Consider the following 21859-nt stretch of genomic DNA (forward strand, 5'->3'; position numbering starts at 1 on the left):
TACAGAAAAACTTGACCTTTCTGTAAATGTTTGTTTCTGATAGATGCCGGGATCTTAGAGGTTGCCTTTTTGTTTTCCTGGGTGGATTGTTTTTGTTCCTAGCGAGCTGAGCAGCTTGACCTTGGAGGTTTGGCTCCCGGGCTTATTTGTCTCTGCTAAACAGAAACTGTTTTTTCAATCTGTTGTCTAATTATCCCTCAACTCCAAATGAGTCACTTTCCACCCTAAGTAGCTTGTATCACACTACATAAAGCTTTTATTTTTACAGTGGGGAGAAAAAACAACAACTCAGTGTTTATTCCACCTACCCAGAAGCTGGAAAACATGCACAAATATAGTCCACACAAATATAAAAAAGGTGGGCGAAAGGACGTCTTCAATGAGCTGTATCATAGAGCCTCTCTGCTTTTTGTTACCCTGTCGTGTTAAAAAACAAAACAATGTATGGGCTGCTCGGCCTGTGGCTCCTGAGCTTGACATTAATCTAACCCACAGTCTTTTTGTTGGGAGTGAAGTGGGGGAAATCGATTGATGGACCACCTGTTTGCTCAAACAGCATAATGAAAAATGAAACAGTGGATTTTTTTTTTCCTTTGCCTGAGGGTACCATAAGGAGATCTTTTCTGATCATAAATTAGGGTGTCACTAAGGTTAGATTAATTATACATGGAATACATATCACACCTTAGAAGTGTGGGCGTTTGCACACAGTACTGCAAATGTAGGCAGTGTGAGGGTGGGTTTCACAGTACCTTACATAACAAACACAGTATAGTTCCAGTGGAACTGAGAGTACATGTTCAGAAGAAAGTTAATTAACGATACACAGTAAGCGTCTCAGGCTAATGGTGATGGATATGACGACTGTGAGAGCGCAACACACTGTGACTTTAGAAAGAAATCCATGGAAAAAGAAGTATCTCTATTGTGCCGTTAGTTTCAGTGATTCTGTTCCATCTTTATGTGATGTTGTCAATTAGGGCTGAGCTCCCAGGGTTAGGTCTGCTCTCCACCAGTCTTCTACGTTGCTGCTTGGGGGATGTTCTGCCACTTTTGGCGCATGCTTGGCTTGGCTTTGTCTGATGGCTTTGTCAGGTATCCACCAAATCAGTGCCATCAGTAGAACGAGGTGTGGCTGTGTTGAAATCCAACAGACCGTGGAAGAGAACGTCTTCCATGCATGTAGAGATGCTGATTTAAGGAATTTTGGAATGGGTTCTTAAAAAGTATTGATTTGTATAATCCTGATACGTTCAAACACAAGTATTCTGTTTAAAAACCAATTTGAACTTGTTTTTTGTTGCATTATTCACAGTCTGACAGATATTGCATCTTTACCGGCTCTCATTTTCTGCAAATAAAAAACTAAAATGAGAATATTTAATTCAAAAGTTTGGAAGTGTATACAAACAGTGCACCAGTCATGTAAGATGTTACCTTCAGACTATTAGTAAAATGTATCTGTCCAATTTGGATTGGTTCCATTCACCCATGTTAATAATAGCAATATTTCCTTTACTATTTGTGCGTTCACATTGTAGCCAGCACTAAGCTGTGCTTTGGTCATTTCAGATGTACTTGCATGTTTTCCTTTGCTATCCTTAATCCTCTGTCAGGTCTCTGTAGATTTAGTTTGTATTTGCAGTTTCACCAACTGCACAAATCTTGTGACATTTTATTCCTCTTGACTACAATGTTGTGGCAATTTGTATGTGCTCAGGTGAACGGAGAGTCCCACTGTGTTAAAAAGACACATTAAAGCCGGTAATAATAAACTGCTTCAGAGGCAGGGTTTTTCTAAAGAATAAATAAAAACAAACGGGAGGTGTACATTTGTGCCGCTGTGATTCATCTCAGATCTCTCTGTGCACTAACTTATGTCTTGTAGTTTTCTTGTCTTGCTTCAATATCTCGTCGTCTTGGGAAATCACGCCAAACATGACTTTGTTTTTCACCTGTTTGTGCTTAAATGGAACTTGGGAATGCAGAGCAGCTTTGAGCACTGCTGTTTGCACTCACTTTGTGCCCAGAAAAAAAAAAAATGGAATGAATTTAGATTAAAGAAGGGCTCTTGAGGTGTGGACAGCATGGGTTCTCAAGAGAGAACTGGAGGTAAATTATGAAGCTCCAATAATGTTTTGTTGTCTTTCCGTTTCCTCCTGTTTCCCTCCGCTCTCTTGCAGTATGGTAAATTTAGCACAGACAAAAATACAAACATGTACGAGTGTGTCTGAATGTTTTAAGAGAGCTTTAAGATTGGTCAGGCCACCTGTCCATCCCGCTTAGAATCAACAAGGCTCAGTGATATGTGTGCGGATGTGAATGGAGTTTACTCCACTGAGGGGCTCTGTGTCAGAACTCGCAAACACGCAGTGAAATCGAGCGTGCAGTCAAGTGATTCAAATCTCTTTTGGCAACATTTGTTTTTTATTGGCTACTGTGCACTCACAAGTGTCTAATAATTGAATATCACTGATTTATATTTAGTTTATATATATATATATATATATATTTTTTTTTTGGGCTAGAGTGCTGTTAACAAAGGCGGGTCACATGAGCCCATGTCAGTGAGTAAATGAAGCCTTGGGGGGGGGGGGGGGGGGTAGCTTAATTGTGTAATGTAGTTAATAACGTCTGAAGGCTGATGAATGGACACAGCTCTCCCTTGCTGAGTTCTCAGATGACAAAATTGAAGTTCAATTAAAGGCAGCCGTTAAAGGACACTGATCGCTTAAATATCCCTAAATCATCTGGATCGAGTCATTTTGTACTGCTTAAACCTGTAGTGAGCATTAACCGATATATCCTTACTTAAACTCTTATATAAATGTTCTTTTTTGCATCTTTCATAAGCACAGCCAATCATGGCTGCGGGTTCCTTCCCCGTGATTTCCTCTGGAGAAAATAAAGTAAGAAAGCGAGTCTACCTTTTAATTAAATCAACGTCCAGGACCTTTTCCTTGTTGCCAATTAACTTGGTTCAGTGACATGAAAGGCTTTTTCATTTTAAAGAGCCTCGACACAGCAGGATGATTGACAGTTCCAATTGCTACTTTTGGAATCATTTCCTGATTTTGATCAGCATGACCATTATATGTCTGCTCTTAAAAACGCACAGAATTAAATGCTTTTTATTTTTTTTTATTTTTTTTTATATATATATATAAATGGAAACCAGAGCCATGACAGGTATATGATGTATTTTGTGTGTGATGGTTTTCACCTTTTATTAGTGCATCCTGAGCTTTGTGATCCTGTGGGGGATTTGAGGTAATTGGGAGCACTGATTAAAAGGCTTGCATTCTGTTAGATCTCAGCACAGGAAAAGAGCACAATCCCCTTCGTTCTTCCTCTCGTCCTGCTCGTGACTGTCTCTGCGAGGACAGTCGCCCTGAGGAATGGGATGCTGTATTTTCTCCAGCATCCTCCAGGAGTGGCAGAACACAAAAGGGAACGACACAGATTATGGGAGATTTATGAGAGTGATAAATACACCGTCTTTTATGCCCCTCAAAGCAGCTTTTCATCAGTTCCTGAGCACTGTGTCCAAGTGATTGATGGCAGGACCGTCCGTTCTCCTTGTCCACTCCTCAAGCTGTTTATGCTCTGTTTCCCATCCCAGATGCAGATCTACCTTTACAACTCCGATGACTTTGACAGCCTCAGCGCTGCCATCAAGGAAAGACGCATCATCGCTGCTATGGCCGTCTTCTTTGAGGTAAAGTATAACCAGGGCTCAAGGTCAACACAAATTTAACCTAAAGACTTTTACTAGCACAACATTTTCTTTGTACAAGTAGCTCTGCATTAAGAATAGCATGTGCTGTTTGTCAATCCACCACTTTGATCAACACTGAAATATCTTAACTCTCAAACAGATGGGTTACTATAAAACTTGAAAAGACGTTCCAATAAAATTGTTCTGTCACAATAGCATTCCTGGTCCCTAGATTTGAGTTTTGACTGGTATCCCTTTTATAGCAGTGAAAATAATTTATAAAAAATGTGTTGAAAATTGCAACATCATGCCATCTTTAAATATAATTCGCTATAACTGTCCTTTAAGAATCTGTTAACACTACAGTAAAAATTACAAGTTGATTTCTTTAGGGGGGCACTTTGATTATGGTATCAGGGTTAGATTTGTGCATTGACTCCTGTACGTAAAACATTTTATGAGGCAGATTCTGAAACTGGTATTGGCACTCTAAAATTTTGGTAACAACTGTCATGAAAAAAGAAAAAAACGAGCATTTCGAACCAATGGTCCTCATTAGATGATAGTTTTTGTTAAAAATAGGGGCCAATCCTTGTAGATCCCAACACCAATAGGCTCATAGCCACTGATGATCAAACATTCAATACGCACCAACATGAAAATAAAGAAAGTTTTACAAGGAACACGTTCAACTACAACCATTCTTATCATCAGAGTTGAACAGTCATTGTGAACATGCCGGTGCCTTTTGTCAGCCTCACACAGCTGCTGACATAGCTCCTGACTCTTGTGAAATATTCTTTACACTGCTCTTTTGAGACAACCAGTTTTAAATGGCTCTTCGTTTAGTGTTTAGTTGCACTGACAAAATGGAAAAGGCACTTTTTTTATGGGCTTATGAAATGACTGTAAGAGATCAAATTCTTCTAAGTGTACAAAACCGAGGTTAAGAGTGATGAATTATAACTTGCAGATTAGAAGAAGTCTTAGTTGAATTACTTGAAATTATAAAAGACCTGAAGAAGCCACACAGAGAGGATTGTTAATTTTAAAACTGGCCGGTAATTGATGGATTCTGTCAAAAATGATCTTTGCCGCATGTATTGTTAAAGCAGAGTTTTTCCTTCACCGAGCAGCTGATTATTTTTTCTCTTCCTCGGCATGTTGCAGATTGCTTACTGAGATAGTACAAATCGTCCCCTGAAAGGTCGGCACACATAAGCTCTTAAATGGACGAGCATGGACCTAATTTCTGTTAAAAAAACAGCAGCGATTAATAAACCGTGTGAACACACACACCAGCAGCCCTGACAACTTCAGGGTACCGCTCCATGTTTCAAACTTAATTTCTATTAACAGTATGTTTGCGGTTTCCGCATTGGTAGGTGATCAATGCGGGCTGACACCAAGCTTAATGGTGTACAGGAAGGGGTCAGCTCAGTGCAGAAGAGGGAGGCTGGAACGGGGACACAGGTGTTATGAAATGTAGGTCTTCTCTCAGACAGTGATAAAACCGCGTGTGTACGAGTACCTAAATGGCTCCGCTGGGTCCTGACAGTCCTATTGCTTACTACAATTAGCACCACCATACACAATCCGCTGAACAGCAGTTTACAGTGCGAGGAGGGTTTTTAAGCAGGCACACACACCTTGGCTCAGATTTACCATTTCTAATCAATGAGGAGAGTTCTTCCTGTTGTCCCCAAAGGCCTATTAACAGCCTCTAAGGTGAGCATATTATCCACATTCAGCATTCACTTCCACACAATTATTCTCCTCTGACTGACCTGAATTAATGTTGAGGGAAGGGAAGAACGGTCCCTGCATCCCAACACTGTTTTGTCCACTATTGTGTCTTAAATAGGACATTGGGAATATTCTAGCGTGTGGTAAAAAAAAAATATATATATATATATATATATTGATGTTAGTCACCTGGAGACAATTGAGCAATAGAGCGAAAAACCAAATACTAGATACCAATATGGAAGGAAAATTCATTAAAAGCTTATATGTCTTTAAAAAATTAAATAAATCAAAAGGTTTGTTTATTGTGTTTTTGTTTTATATGGATGGAAAATCCAGATAATACAGAAATATATTGGGAATCCTTAGTTCTTTGCAAAGAAGTCCAAAGTATGGTCAAACGAAATATTAGATGGGATAGTGTTGTAGTTACAAAGAAAAGAAATCAACAACCAGAGAACTAGTAGTCCAACAAAATCATTAAATAATTTTAGAGAGATATAGAGACACTCCACCCATTTTGCTGTTGTTGAGTGCTTTTTTGTCATAATGTTGGACCCTTTTGTAGTCTTGTAATCCTTTTTGTAATCGTTGGCCTCTGGACATTTCCTGCAGCTGGGGCAAAAAGACAATCCTGCCGTGGAGCCCATCATCCAGGGATTGAAAGGAGTGGTGCATCATGGTAAGTGATTGTAAAGTTAACTCTGCCTTATTCAGTGTGTGTGTGTGTGTGTGTGTGTGTGTGTGTGTGTGTGTGTGTGTGTGTGTGTGTGTGTGTGTGTGTGTGTGTGTGTGTGTGTGTGTGTGTGTTAAAATCTCTGTGATGTAACTTTTTTTCTTTTTTGAATGTATTAAGACCAAAAATCTTTTTCACATCAAACTGTACTGCAGGAATTAAGTTCTTATGGGATATTCAAAAGCAATTTCCCTCCAAACAATCCCTTTGCCATGGCTGTTGTTGGTGTATTAGTTGATCCTGGAGGTATATCCCTCATGGAAGTGCAGCTTTAAAGAACAAAGATGGATGATCCTGTGTTTCAGCGTTGGTCTTTGTTATTTTTTTTTAAATCCACAATTAGAGCCTAAACACAAGATATGAGCAGAGTTTAACTTCAAAAGGAGGCAGAATTTGCTAGATACCGCCTCTCCCTTGCTCGTGAATCTCCCGAGTTGAAGACCTCCAAGGAGCTGCACTCACAGAGAAAAAACTATTAATTAGCACTGAGCCTCAATTAGACAACATTATTCTGACTCAGACATGCATGTATAAGCTCTTGTTGCTCCCTGCAAAGGCTCATTTTCACATCACTTGATGTTAAATGCTGTGGCTCAATTCTTCCTGGCATATTGCCTGACTGGCTAAATAGCTGCTACTGCGCTGGCTTTAATGCATGCATGACTTATGCATACTATAAGCACATGTTTTAGCATGACTGTCTAATCTTTCACTGCGGCTGGGGACACAGCAGCTCTGTTTACACGGACACGTATGACTTGTTTTACAACCTGCCCGCCGGTCTTTATGTGAGCATAAATGTACAATGACAAGGGCATGCAAATGGATGAGCATGTTTCAAAGAACGGAGAGATGCTTCTGCAGCCATGGTGGTTTCATCAGTTGAACGCCAGACTTCATTGACTGGTTTTCTAATTATAATTTTACACCATGTTTCATTCTGGAGATGGATGGTGAGGTTATGACTTCTTGTGCTGAGCATCTGTCAGGAAAAACAAACTCAACTTTTGCAACTTACTGAGAGTGCACGAAAGGACAGATGGGGAAAAAAACCTCACTAAGAGACTGCTTAAGACGCTAAGAAAAAAATCATTTCAAGGCCTCAGAAAACAAGTCTCTTTGTTCAGTGAAATTTCTTCCCTTTCTTTATTCCAGTAAAAAAAAAAAGAAAATCATCTGTATTCTGATTTCAGCTGAGAAGCTATTTCACCTGTGGTTTCTAAATTTACAGTCGTATTTAAGCTCCACTTTCCTTTGGTTATATAACCCTGGTAAATAAATCTACATCAGTCTCCAGAAGTGGCAGATCTCTGTGCTGTGAGGCTACACAGATGTTCGTGCTAACACCAACAGTATCTCTCATCTCCCCAGCTGAAACAGAGAGCTCTGTGTGGGTGTGGTGGTTTTTGGACTCTCTTCCTGCTGGCTGCTAAATGCTCCTCTCCTCCTCCTCCTTTCCCCCCCTCTGTTAGGGTGGCTGCTTTTTCCACCAGCTCGTTATCCCACAGTCATCCATCCATCAGCATCTCGGCGGCCCATGAGCGATAGGGCACGTACGCTGTCTGAAGACTGGGAAAAGAAAGGCTGTGAATACTGAATTAGACTGAGTATAGATGAGACATGTGGGCGAGGCCTCTGGTGCCTTAAAAGTCCTATCAACCCTCTCACCTCAAGCCTCTATTTTTTATTTGTATTTATTTATTTGTTAAGGTCATGATCTGTGAGAGATTGGATTTGACATCAATTTAGCCTTATTTGGGTTTTTCATATCATAATTCCAGGAGAAAAACAAGCCCACACATGTAGCCCACACAGCGTATTTGCAGGAGATAAAGGGATCTTCCTCTGGATCAAAATCTGATTCGTGTTTGTTGGTCGCCCGCCTCGCTTGCCTCGTTCTGATCATAGGGGATAGAGCTGATCTGGTAATCATTGGGATCCGTCTTAATCCCCTCGGCCCATGCCACAGTTGTTACACGGAGCTGTGCAGACCACCACCTCGCCACAAATCATCTGTCAGAACGGGCCGTTTTTTCTCTAACTCCCTCTCCCTTTGCTGCTCTCTCAGCCCATCTGAGCACAGAGATGTGGCCTGAGCGATAGCAAGTGCAGAGGCTTTTAACTGCTGTCACCGTCATTCCTCTAGTGGAGGTTTTCAGCAAAGCAGTAAAATATGCCACAGGGGGAGTGAAATGAAACATCCATGTAAATGTCAGTGTAAATGTAACTCAGGATATTTAGGGTTATATCAAACACTTACCGCTAAAGGTGTTTTTGAACTCGTAAAGAAAGCTGCGCTGCTTTTTAATTTCTGTATATTTACAAGTGTTGACCCCTTGTTTACCCAGAAAAGGAGACCCACCTCCGGTCGTTCATCCTGAGGGACCTTCTGCCATCGTCGGTGGACAGTTATTACCGATACACAGGCTCTCTAACCACCCCGCCCTGCAGCAAGGTCGTGGAGTGGATCATCTTCTCCAGGCCAGTGTATCTGTCCCACTCACAGGTGAGTGAAGTCCAACACACACACACATACACACACTCATACATAGAGCTATATTCTTATATATTCTTGAATCCAATTTGCACACAGTCAGTGGATCACTTGCTGTCCCACTGGGTCGTGCAGAAGCTATTTTACCCTTGTATACCTCTTCTCCCCTCTCTTCCCACTTCCCTGGTTCCTACCTGACTCCTCTGCATATGAGACGTCGCTGCATATAGAGAGTACAGCATGTTTCTGTAGATCATTCTGTTCATGTTCATGAAACGTTCATTGATTGAAAGGCTCATGAATCTTGATAATTGTGGTATATTATGTATTTGTTAAAAGAAAAATGAAGTCTTGTCCCCATTGCTTCCTCAATTAATCAATGTATTGTTATACTATATATTACATGTTCCATATATAAAAAGAGTTATCTCATGAACACATAGAGCTGGTCTAGACTGTACTCTTTTTTGTATTATTATTGAAAACCAACATTAATACACATTTAGCAAGTGCTTGGCATCAGTTGGGAGGAAAAATGTCCTTTTAGCAGGTAGACAGTTTAGACAGGCACACCGGACATTTTATTACATTTCTTAAATATCTTTAAAAGTCTCATTTGGAAGCATTGTTCTGTTTTAAATACTTATATTTGGTTTGTTCAACGTTAGATGGTTTTTTTTTTAATGTGATTGTGGCTGCTGTTAAATTGTAATTGCCTGTGAAAGATGAATAAAGTATGCATCTATATATTGAGAAATTTGGAGCAGAACCAGAGTCATTGGTAAACAGTCATCTGCCTTAACATAGATAGATAGATAGATAGATAGATAGATAGATAGATAAATGGATGGATAGATACTTTATTGATCCCGAGGGAAATTCAAACACTCGGTGTATCATGAAAGTGGTAATAGGAGGAGAGAGAAAAAGAGAGGGATGTTTCGACAACAACAGACCTATTGTACCAACGTCAATAATAGAAGGAGAAATATGACAACTTTTTTTCGGAAGGACAACCATTACAATGTAAGACTGACTAATAATTCTAACAGTTGGAGTCATGGTTACATTCAACTGTTTTCTTCTCTGTGATTTTAAAGGATAATATATTCCAAATCATGCCCATGCTTTTTGCTGATCCCATGCACACTCCTCAGCTACATCTTTTATACATACAATTCTTTGGTTACCCAGCTGCATATCCTCCAGAGCGCTCTGTGCCGGCGAGAAATTTTTGCAGGGCTCAGTGGAATTTTCTATCAGCTTCCAGGAGGACAAATCTTTTGTTCAGAAATGACTTCTGCTGGAGGAATATTGACCACGGGCGCAATGTTTGTGACTCTCACAGATAGTCTTTTATGAACCTGTAATTCATTTCTCCAAGCACGCGTAGGACACATTGATTCCACAGTATCTGTAATGTGTAGTCATTACAGCGCGCGGCAGGAGATCATTCACGGCAATCAATGGCCACAAATTTGCCCCCGTTGAGAAGTTACAGCCCGGTAGGTAGCCCGGGAGGATGATTGAGGTCCGTGCCTGCTGGAGCCTGCGATGGGAATGTTTTCTTGCTAATACTGTTCTCTTTTTGTGAACAGTCAGCTGCTGGCAAGGGCCTACAAATGCAGTTCTGCATGATATTTCATATTCATCACTCGCGCACCAACACCAAAAAAAAGAGTCCTTGAATTTCAGCATCCTTTTCTGTTTCTTTCCATCTAGCTGGAGTTCTTTTACCACATCTTCACAACAGAGCAACAGGACCACGTGAAGTCTGTGGACTACTTGAGGAACAACTTCCGGCACTTGCAGAACCTCGACAACAGGAAGGTCTATAAGTCTGCCGTAAAAGACGCATGGCAGAGAGATTTGACTGAGATTATGGAAAGCCCTCACGGCACTGAGTCTTCAAGAGGTAAGCAGAGGTTTTTTTTCCTGCATTGTATCACGTTCTCCCTGTTGTTTGCAGTAAAGCACTGTTGTTTTAAACCAAGCATCTGCTGTAATTACCATCATCTAATTACAATCATTACTCACTGTTTTATTACTTCTTGTGAATTGCTGCCAAATTAGTCTGAGTCAGAGTTTGCTGTAAACTAAGGACAGGGTCATTTATATTACAGTTAAGTGTGGATTAGTTTGACATTATGCAAACCGTGTGTAGGCCAAGGATGTGTCAGAGATCAGGAAACATCGAGTGTTTTCCAAAGCTCCTTATAATCTCACCAAGGATGTGACACAAGCTCTATCTACTTGATTTAAAAAAAAGAAAAAAAAAAGAAAAAGAAGAGTTTTACTATCATTTTTGTCATTGCTGCACACCAAGTCCTAACCCCTTAGTTGCCATGGCCATGCCTGTCAAGTTTTTCATTCTTGCATGCCAACGCGCTTATCCACTAATATTAATAATAGAGACATTCACATTATAGAAAGAAATTCTTAGTTATTTTATGTCAACTATGGGTCCTAGATTGCAAAAAAAGGCAGACCAGAGACATATTTTCTACACTGATTTTGCAAGCTGAGATAACTACTTCTGCTATTAAGCCTCTGAGGCTTACATTAGTCTCTGAAGCTAACATTAGGATCAGGTGCTGGTCCTAACATCTTTTTTCACGTGACTATTTCATGTGTCTGTGTGACTTCTATTAAAAGAAAAAACTCCCAATATAATCTGTTTGATACAACAGAATTAAATCATGTGAAGTCTAAAGCTACATGTTGTTAAAATGTTGCATCCTCCCCAGTTGTTGAGCCAAACAAGAAACGTGGAAGCATTTTCTGGTCCTGCAGTTTACATCAAGTTTGTCCTGGTGTCTTGAGTGCAACAACAATAACAAAAATGCTAACTTTTAGCTTTTAAAGAACATAACGTTACTGTTGAAGGTATTAAGCTAGTTAGCTTTACACATTTGCAATTTCAGCTCATGTTAGAGCAAATGAGCATGCTTCACTTTCTAGCACTATGTTCTTGTTCTGTTTTACATCGATACATCATCCTACAAATTCTAATTCTGAACATCCCTCCTGCTCTGGTTCAACAAACACAGTCTCAGCACGTGGATGAAAGCTTAAGTTCCAGCAGCATGTTACGTAAAGCTATGGTTGGACAGTCACTGTTTGGTGAAGTGGCTCAGCAAATAGTCAGTCTGGTTCCACATGGGTCCCCCCATGGTGAGGTGGTCAAACTGTGGCAAACATTCTCCAATGATGTCTCCATACTAATGTTGAAAGAATGTGTCCAAAACATTTTTTATTAAGAGTGTTATTTAAAGTTCTCAACGTCATTATCTATGTACAGGGCTAGTGTAAGCTGAGGTCTTCTTGTGATTTGTAGCAGAGATTTATGATCCAATGATGTGCAAAATTAAATTGTGACCACACATTCCAGAGCTCTTTTCGTGCTCTGTTTTTTTATCACTGTTTTCTCTGTGGTTAAAAAAATCTAAGGACTGCAGTGATTATTACTAATGAGATTTTGTTTGTATTTTGGAAGCAAATAAAAAAAAGTCCATCTAGACCCCCTCATAGCCTCTCCATTCTGTGCATAACTAAATATAGTATAATGGTATCATAGATGGTGTTTATTGTTCTTTCTTAGTTAAATTAACTGGTAGAGCACATTCTTTAAGTTTGAAATCACCAGAATATTTTCTTATTATTCCACCTTCAGAGGTTTTTGGATGAAGCTGGTATTGTGCACATGTCATTCTTCCATTGTTACGAGTCATTCTTGTATCAAAGAACATATTAATACAAAGCTAAGACCTCATGCAGGGCTCAAATAGAGTGTTTTTGTTCTTCTTTCTCTTTTATATGTGCATCTTTCACTGCTCGCTATAACAGAACGGCACAGGAACTATTGAGACTAATGAGAAAGCTGCTGAGCCTTAAAGTGGTGTTGTTGGTGTCTGGCGGGGAGAATTGATTGGGAATGCTTGTGATGAAGTTGGAGCACCCTAACAAGGCCGATCAGCAATCATCATTAATATGTGGCACAGCTAAAATAGACCCATACAAATTAAGTTGTGAAATTGCTTTTGTGGCATGTCAGTAGGAAAAATGGATGTGGACCAGTGTCTCTCTATTTTTCATCCTGCGTCTCCTCCCTCTCGCTTGTTTTTCTCTTTTGTGTCTCGAACGCTTTTCTTCTTCTTCACTATGAAAACATTTTTAGAATTCAAACTTAAGGGAGGCACTTTAGGAGTTAACGGTGTCTCATCTTCAGGGGTGACATCTGTCAAGGTTGTGTGTTAGAGGGAGGTATTTTATCTGTGTGCAGTAAATGACTGCTTTGCTTGTAAATGTTGTGAGATCCATGGCCACACCTTGACTCAATATCCCATCAGTGTTTGTTTTTACAGCCATGAAAATTTCTTTGGTAGATGCACAGCAAGCCTTTTCGATGCAAACAATAGCTTAAGTTTTAGTTCTTGCGTGTTATTGTGAAGCCAACATATATGGGGCAATATTTGTTTTATTGTTTGTGTAATCTCCAACACTGTGTATCTGCCCATGTCTGTCTGTTACTCTTTGCATGCTAAACTCTTTCTTAAGTGGAGACCAGATTTAGCAAACCACTTTAAAAGACATGTGTTATTTAATATTGTGCATAGGGGTGCAACTAATGTCAACTTTAAACGCTAATCACACTGTTGATAATGTTCTTGATTTTTTTCGTTTCATCTGTAGGAAATCATAAAATAGCAAAATGTCACCGTTTACAGAGCTAAGTGTAGTGGCTAAAATTAGCTAAATCAGTGCAAAAAATGTAAAACCAACTTGACTTACAAATTATAAACAAAAACAAACACTATTTGGATCACAGCCTTGGATCTAATTATGTTTCAAAAGTGCTTTAAAAAAACAGTTAGGGTTAGGGTAGATGGAGTAATTCACCAATTAACTGAAGCTGCAATATTAGGAACTTCATTATTGTACTGTTTTTAACCAGACTGTGGTTATAGATGTATCAATAATCCCATGTGTTTAACTGCTTAGTACTGCACTGATTCAATGTTGGTTTGAATGCTCCAAAAGTACAAATGATTCTTATTAAGATGACTAATGTTACTTGTAGTAGTAGTAGTAGTATGTGGTGTATAGTGTACTCGTCTTTTCAAGGAGATCATTGTTCATGCCACATTTTGCACACCTCCTCTCAAAAAAACAAACATGTTGTACAGCCTTGAGAAAAGAGACACATTTGAATGCTGTTTTGTTGACAACAGTAAGTTCGTAGGCTATAAGGCAGATGCTGCCAGGAGAAAAAAATCATGTTCTGCTTTAAGTGGGGATCCGGGCTGAGGTGAGGGATGCAGTAGTGTATATAATCCCTGAAGGATTATCAGATTTTTCTCAGCTGTTCACTAGTATGTCATTTCTGCCAGTGATGAAAATAATTTTACACACAGTTTCATGCTTACTCTGTCTCAGGTGAGGATTTTTTTTATTCAATGGAACTTAGAGGATGTGACAATGCCATATTTGTACACAAACTTTGAACAAACAAGAACATTTTTTTTAATTGTGCTGCCATTCTGCTGATTTACAATTAATTATAATACCTCCAGCTTTAGATCAGATCAGTTTCCAATTAAAACACACAAACTTCAACCTTATGTGCATCAGCAGAAATCATGGAAGAAAAATCTATTATTTGTAACACTATTGACCTTTTTTTTTCTTTAGCAGAAATACAGTTTCACAGTACTGTTGTACTGCAAGGTGCAAAGTTCATGCCTATTTTTATACACGTGTTAATAAGATATTTGTTTTGTAGATCTATTTATTTATTTATCTATGTATGCGTTTATTAACAGGGACACATGTAATGAACATTGCTTCATATGTAAAACACTAAGTAGATGCCATGCATACAGGTTTCTAGCTTTGGCTAATTTGGAACCCCTGAAACTGACTCGGCTGTTAGGATTAAAAGAGAAACATTAGACTTAAAGAAATACAGAAAAACTGATACTATACAAATATAGACATTATTAACTCAATAAACGGAAGAGATTATTTGAGGAAACAGTCAATGCTCACAGACTTGCTTCAGTTTCAGCCACTGTTTCGCTTGTGTTTTAAAAACCTTGAACTCTGTCAGTTACACCAGCAGTAGATTGAAGTGTTACTAATGCACCAGTGTTAATGGAGAAAAGGATGTTGACAGATAAGGCAGTGATGAAAATGTCGACGATGTCTTCAACTATTGTCTCATTGTTGGCGGACTTACTGAAGATGACAGCAAACATCCAACAGGTTATAATGCATTTCACACCTGTCACACCTCATCAACACCCAAAGATATTCTTGCTATTGTTTCCCCCCGTCCCCCGTCCCCCCCCCCCGTCCCCCTGACTGATCTCCTTCCTCCTGTCTCCTCCTCCTCTTGTATCATGGCGCATCATTTGCACCACAGCCTCAATGTGTAAATGGAGAAAACTGGAGAACAGTTTCAATTTGACAGAAACCCTGTGTGCGTATAATCAGTTGACACTGGTTCCTGATTGCTGTTGCCCTGATATCCTGAGCATGTCCAGATAGTCCCTTACTCATGCTGACAGATGCCTGTGCAAATGTCCATGCTGCAGCCTACACCGCCACCTTGAGGCAGACTCGCAGCTTTTCTTCCATCCTCCTCATGCATCCTGTTTAATGTTAAACAGACAGGAACTTGCTAATTACGTATGAACAGGAAGCTGCAGTGTTTTCCGCACCACACATTTAGCATTCACCCAGCTGTTTTGTATTCTACTTCTCCTGCAGTGTTTTAGCTTTGAAAAAAAGAAAAAAAAGAAGACAAACCCGTCCAGATTGACAGTTCACACTGTCAGCCAAGGGTTTGTCTGACCTCAGTTCTACCTCCAGAAGGGACCTTGTTATTGAGTCCCTGCATTATCTTTTCTCGAATAGAAGTGGCTCTGTGTCTAGTCTGGTACAGACAGTAATAATAGTCTTTTTAAAAGGTTATCCTGCATTCTGCCCACAAACAATCAAAGGACGCAAATACATGTGGTCAACCAGCCCTGTTAACCACAGCTCTTCATTTCCCCCTGCTGCATTCAGACACGCGCTGTCTTTCCCTTGCAAGTCACTTTTTCATGATCATTCTTTGTCTTCCTCACCTCTTTTTGCCCTGGTGTTTTTCAGTGTGCAGCAGCGCACCAGTGAGCATGAAGATCAAGCCGCTGAACCAGACGGCATTGATGGTGAGCTGGGAACGGCCTCTGACCGACTACCACCCCCCCATCACCAGCTACATGGTGTCCTACAGCTGGGTGAAACGAGATGTCGCTGATGAAAAGACCTTCACCAAGACAGGAGACCAGAGCATGGTGAGATCTACCGCCGCTAGAACTGCTGGAACGAGACCAAAGAAGTCTAAGTTTAGTTTTATTTTTCTGAAGTGGATGTGGTTTAACTGTCTGGTTTAACTGATTCGCAGCGCCTCAGATTTGTCTGGCAGGATGGGAGTGGGGTGGGGGGGGGGCTGGATCCGTGACAGTGTGTGTAAGAGGTGACAGTTTGTGATGAACTCTGCGTGTGGCTGTTGGCTGATATGAGGAGCCCAGACACTCCCCTGTCGCTCACCTGTCTAAGAATAGACACATAAAACGGCCTGACAACTCGCACTGATGTGATGGTTTGACAATTGCACCTGTGACCTTTTCTCACTTTAAGCATTTTTCCCAACATCTCTCTATTTATTTTAGGCAGCGATGCCGTTCAGACTCCAGGGAAACTCATAGCAAGACACAATTCCGACATTAAAAACCAATAATTCTAACGATTTGAAAACTAATAGTCTTTTGATAAAAGAAATCCAGTTTCTTTCCAGGCAGTGGAAGCAGCTCTTAGAACTCAAAACTGTCTTCTTTTAGCAACCGTGCAAGTGTCGTGCTTCAGATCTCAGTGAAGTTTTTTGACACCAGTGATCATACAATTCTGCTTGTGTGCCTTAAGCATTGAGTTACCACTTCACTTCTTACCGTGTCTCTCCTGCAGAGCGTTCACTGTCTCTACAGAAATATTTCCTCCCTCCTGCAGGAGCTCACACCTACAGGGGCTCTTTCTTCTCCGCACTATATATTCTTCACATTGGTCACATATCCTTTCATTTGTGGGAATCCCGCCCCCAGCTGGGCTTCTCTTTAAAGCCTGCTGACTCCCACTGTCTTGATAGTCCGCATGACTGCCTCTTTAGACTCAAAAGAGTGCAGGGGGCAAAACACTCACCCACTGTTTCTAGGACCTAGGATCAATTCCCTTGTGGCAGTTCTGCCTCCAGCTCAGTCATGCATTCCAGTAAACACAGTTGTCATTGTCATGGGTGGGAAGCCGGTGAGGGATCATACAGTACATGGTTGCTGCGCTAGTCACTTTTACTGATTCCACTGCACAGGTTGGAAGGGACAGAATGCCTCAAACCTTTAAACATTTTACATCCTCCTATCCTTTTAATTTTAAGGGACTAGTTCATGCAATAGTTAACAAGATTCTTTGCAGTCGCATTTGTGTTTCTACACACAAAAGATTTCCGTCCAGGTTCAAAAACCTGTCTGAAAGGGATCTTTAACTTTCAAACTGGTATCTATATCTGAGGCTGTATACATGGAGGTTGAAATTAATTTGCAGCCTGGCATCCTGCAGTTAAGAAACACGTCAAAAATTAAACTGGTGCTACTCTCAGCTAAAGATAAACCATGGGTTCTGTTCCTTGAGATGATAGTAGTTTATTGAACTCCTGTGCCTCTCATAGGACCACATCTCACATGCAGCTTGTTCAGAATCCTGCAGCAACAGCCTGATGTTAAATATAGGAACCATCTCACTGCAGTTTCACTCTCCCCGTGCTGGCTAACTGCTACCCTCAACATCCCCCCAGCTACATTTACTGACCTCTTCACTCCCTATCTGCTGAGCTGCTCCCCGAGGTCCTCTGGCAGAGCCGTCATATCTCCAAAGCATCCTTTTCATTTTCTATTTTCCAGTAGTTTTGAAATCAGTCACAGGAGGGTGGATGACTCTCTGTTAGGATCCCGTATAATGTGCTATAGCTTGGAATATGAAACCAGAAACTTTAAGAATGAATATGGGTAGTCTTGATTGGCATGTGAGGAAACTTGCTGCCTTTTTTCTCTCTCAAAAATGGACTGACTTTAATTATTTCTCTGTTCTTTCCCGTATATGTCTTTATGTTTAAAAGCTGCATAGCTTCATATTTGTTCTCTACATTGAATTCAAAAAGCCAACTGAAAAAAATGATAAATATGTCCCATGTGGTGCTTTCTGTAGTTTCACTCCATTTGAAGAGACGATCCGTTGTCTTACTGACAGTATTCTTTCTGCTTCTCTCTGCTGTCAGTCTTTCTTTTTTTGCCCTTTTCATTTCCATTTCAATTTTCACTTTCTATCTCTGGACACCTTTATCTGAGAAAAAAATACTAGCTTTCCAGCTCCAGAGGCAATCACCCATCCCTTCTGAGGGCCATTTTAATATAAGTACAGCCATCTGCAAACTGCACAACACAATTAAATTAGACACGAATAGAGGTTTTAAAAATGCATTAAACCTGTGGGTCACAGACTGTTGACAAAGCAGCGGCTTAACTGAGTTTATTTTCATTTTAGGCAATATGAATGATAGAATCCCTTTTCTTTTTTTTCCCTATATATTTTTTCATCTCCACATATTACTCACAGTCTGTTTGCAGGTGCTTTAAACTGTGTGCTCGTGTGTTTTCTTTTCTCTCTCGCAGAAAGCAGTCATCACTAATGTGTCCCCTGACGTGCTGTACCTGTTCAGGGTGCAGGCTGTGTGTCAGCACGACCTGCGCAGCGATTTCAGTCAAACGCTGCTTTTCAGAGGTAACGGCTGAAAAAGCCTTGAAGCATTTGAGTCATTTTGTTTTTCTTCAAGGTTTTCATTAGAATGGGAAGCCGAACCTTTAGAAACTCTTGTGCTCTTACGACAATGAAGGAACACTATTTCACTGTCTGTGGGGTTGATGAGTGTGGAACTGAAACAAATCAAACTTTATTTTGTTTATGAAATTCTACATCTAAACATTTTTGATGAGGAGACGGGGAAATGATGTGATCTTTATTCATATTTTCTTTTGTGTCAATGCTGGGTTGATGTAAATGTTTGTTCAGAATGGTTGTTATGAAAAGGGGAAAGAGTCGATAGCTGTATACATCCCCCTTCTTCTTTATCAACATGTTAACTTTTTTGTTTAATTTAGCTGTTTAAAATGTTGTAGATATTTTATTATTTAATAGATTATATTTATTTACTTATCTACTATATGTTCATTAACATGCCTGAGCTACACAGACAGATAACCAAGTTTCTCAATGTTTTCACACTCTTTTTGTTTTTCAGCTAATACCACGAGAATATTTGAAGGGTCTCGTATTGTAAAGACCGGGATGGTAAGTGGATGTGAATTTAAATGTTTCATTTCTGTATGATAGTAAAATGTTTTTCTTAAAGATAACCCCTTATTATCTGCCTGTCTCCCTCAGCCAACAATTTCTCCTGCGTCCTCAGCCGACATGGCTCCCATCAGCTCGGGTTCCTCCACTTGGACGTCCTCTGGCATCCACTTCTCCATCGTCTCCATGGCAACAGGCATGGGCCCCTCCTCAAGCGGCAGCCAGGCCACTGTAGCATCGGTGGTGACCAGCACCTTGCTGGCAGGCTTGGGCGTGAGTGGAGGGGTCCTGTCTTCTCTGCCCAGCTCTGCGTGGCCCACACAAGCACCCAAAGCAACGCAGAACCCCACCCGTCCATCAGCCCCGCCAGAGAAGTCCAGCACAGAGCAGGCGCCGCCTCGCGCTTCTGAGACGGACGCCCCGTCTGAGGAGAGCAAGGCCAAACGTGAGGGCGAAGGGTCGGAGAAGGAGGAGGAGGAGGAGGGAGAGGGAGAGCAGGAGGAGGGAGAGGATGAGAAGAAGACAAAGAGCAAAACTGGTGCTCATAATGAGGAGAAGCAGGCGAACAGCACTGTGGCCAATGAGCCTTTTATACCCACCCCTGCGTCTACAGCCAAAGAGAAAGGAGAGGGGAACTCTACGGTCAGAGGCAGCACAGCACCTGAAAGCACTGCAGATGACCAGTTAGTAAACGTAGAGAATAATCACACAGATATAAATGCAGTCTCCACTCAGGAGCCTCGAAACGACAGCGCAGAGATGCAGATTCCCCAGAGCTCCACACTGTCTCCAAAGATCAACAGGGACGATAAGAGTAACTGGCCTTTTTCTGTCCACACTGGTGAGCTGACATCCCACTCCTTCACAGATATACAGTACCTATTCCAAAACATGTCTTTGCTTTTCTCCAACAACAACAGCCCATTTTAATCTTGGTTCTGTTGTTTTCAGCTATCAAACAGAGCAGGAGTCTGTAAACACAGACACAATTAGCATTACAAATAACTTGATTCAAAGTAGACCTGCACTGGATACCTCCTCAGTCAAAGATAAAGCTCCCGGCGTCTGTGTCAGCACAGCAAAGAGGCCTGAAGGCAGAAGTAAGCCAGCTGCCACAGGGTTTCTGCCTCCAGGAATCCCTTTCAGTTTGCATCAAGGGACTTTTAAAAGATCTTTCTTGTGCAGAAATCTTTAACCATCATAATATTAGAAATAGTAAAACAAAGTATCCATTGTAAGCTGTGATCAGGCAGTAAAATCCATGCTAGACTTGGAGCCAAACCAAAGTGAGTTAGGGTTGAGATGATTTTATGATCTTTGGTTTCATCAGGCTGAGATTCAAACTATAAGAGTCTCATGCTGGGGTTTAATTTAATGCACTTGCATAACTGGCAACTGAGGTAAAAAAAGAAAAAAAAAACGCTCAGATCAGGCTAATTTCAGTAATAATAATATCCATCTTTATTTATAAGATAAGATAATCCTTTATTTATCCCACAATGTGGGATAAATAAAGTTTTTCTGACATGTCCGCCGCCAGCACCGAGGGGCCACGCGGCCTCGGGTGCGGGGATCTCAAAACCGGTAATGATCCTTCCGCAGGTTCACCTACGGAAACCTTGTTACGACTTTTACTTCCTCTAGATAGTCAAGTTTGATCGTCTTCTTCATTTACATTGTTACAGCAGCAAAGAGTAAAGATTGCCGACAAAAAGTGAACACAGTACAATTTAAATAAAAAAATAGAGCAATTTTCTTAAATTCAAGCTATGGAGTGCTTTACAAAAGCAGCAAAACAAGCAGGTCTTACATCATAAGCACAGCAAGGATTAGGAAATAGCAAATATAGAAACATAAAAATTCATTTTAAAAAACTTGTTTAAAAAAAAACTGAAATTCTGTATAAAAATATTTTAGTAAAATCAGTCGGGGAAAAAAATGTGTTATTGTGGATATGTGTGAATTGGGGATTCATTATTTTGTCACTTGTGAGTCCATTGAAATGAATATAACAGATTAAATGTGGGAAAGTTCCGACATTAGATAGTATAACTATGATTGTCGCTGTGTAGAAAAAGTATTTCTGACTTTGGCAATTGGCAACCTTCGGTGGCAGCATCAAAAAAAGACACTTTGGCATGGACACAAATGTTCCCCTCCAGAAACAAAAGCCCTTATTATCAGAGTAACTTGCTAGAGTTGATCAGAAATACAAAAAATGAGTTGAGGCAAGTCAGTAGAATATTTTAAAGTCATGCCTTTATGTTTATGTTTTCTGTTCCAGACGGGACCATCTTGTCCAACGTGACCCGCAGCCCTCAACAGGGGATGGGCCGGATGGTGTGGATCGTCCCCCTGGTGGTGGTGTCTGCTCTCACGCTGCTCTGCCTCATCATGCTGCTGATTGTGATGGTCTACTGGAGGTGGGTTCAGTGCACCTAACATCCTTCATTCATAACATTTTATTGCTAAAAAATGGGTCTCTAGAACCATTGCAGTTCCACAAATACAGAGGAACACAGCCTTAAACTTGAGTGACCTCATGTTCTGGCACTTTAGCAGAAGGTACTTATTAGGCAGGCTTGCCAGGCAGGCTCGTCTGCAGCAGATCAGCAAGGCCAGCACTCTGTGTGTCTGAAAGCAGCTGTAGACTGTCTGATTAGACGTGATGAGATGCCGTCCTTCACTCATAGTGACTCTGCTGTGGCCACACCACTTCTTG

At 40.7% G+C, this 21859-nt stretch overlaps 1 protein-coding gene across 1 annotated transcript in view; it reads left to right on the forward strand.

Annotated features, from left to right (window-relative positions):
* ca16b (carbonic anhydrase XVI b) overlaps window positions 1-21859 on the forward strand; it is a 100681-nt gene that overhangs the window by 58969 nt on the left and 19853 nt on the right. The window contains exons 5-13 of the mRNA XM_020628970.2: window positions 3623-3718; window positions 6080-6146; window positions 8549-8706; window positions 10417-10609; window positions 15850-16034; window positions 18459-18567; window positions 19085-19134; window positions 19228-19978; window positions 21422-21560. Coding sequence (XP_020484626.1) covers window positions 3623-3718; window positions 6080-6146; window positions 8549-8706; window positions 10417-10609; window positions 15850-16034; window positions 18459-18567; window positions 19085-19134; window positions 19228-19978; window positions 21422-21560 — 1748 coding nt within the window. The remainder of the gene's footprint in view (window positions 1-3622; window positions 3719-6079; window positions 6147-8548; window positions 8707-10416; window positions 10610-15849; window positions 16035-18458; window positions 18568-19084; window positions 19135-19227; window positions 19979-21421; window positions 21561-21859) is intronic.

Source organism: Labrus bergylta, chromosome 5 (assembly GCF_963930695.1).
Source record: "Labrus bergylta chromosome 5, fLabBer1.1, whole genome shotgun sequence".
In the NCBI taxonomy this organism is placed as follows: domain Eukaryota; kingdom Metazoa; phylum Chordata; class Actinopteri; order Labriformes; family Labridae; genus Labrus; species Labrus bergylta.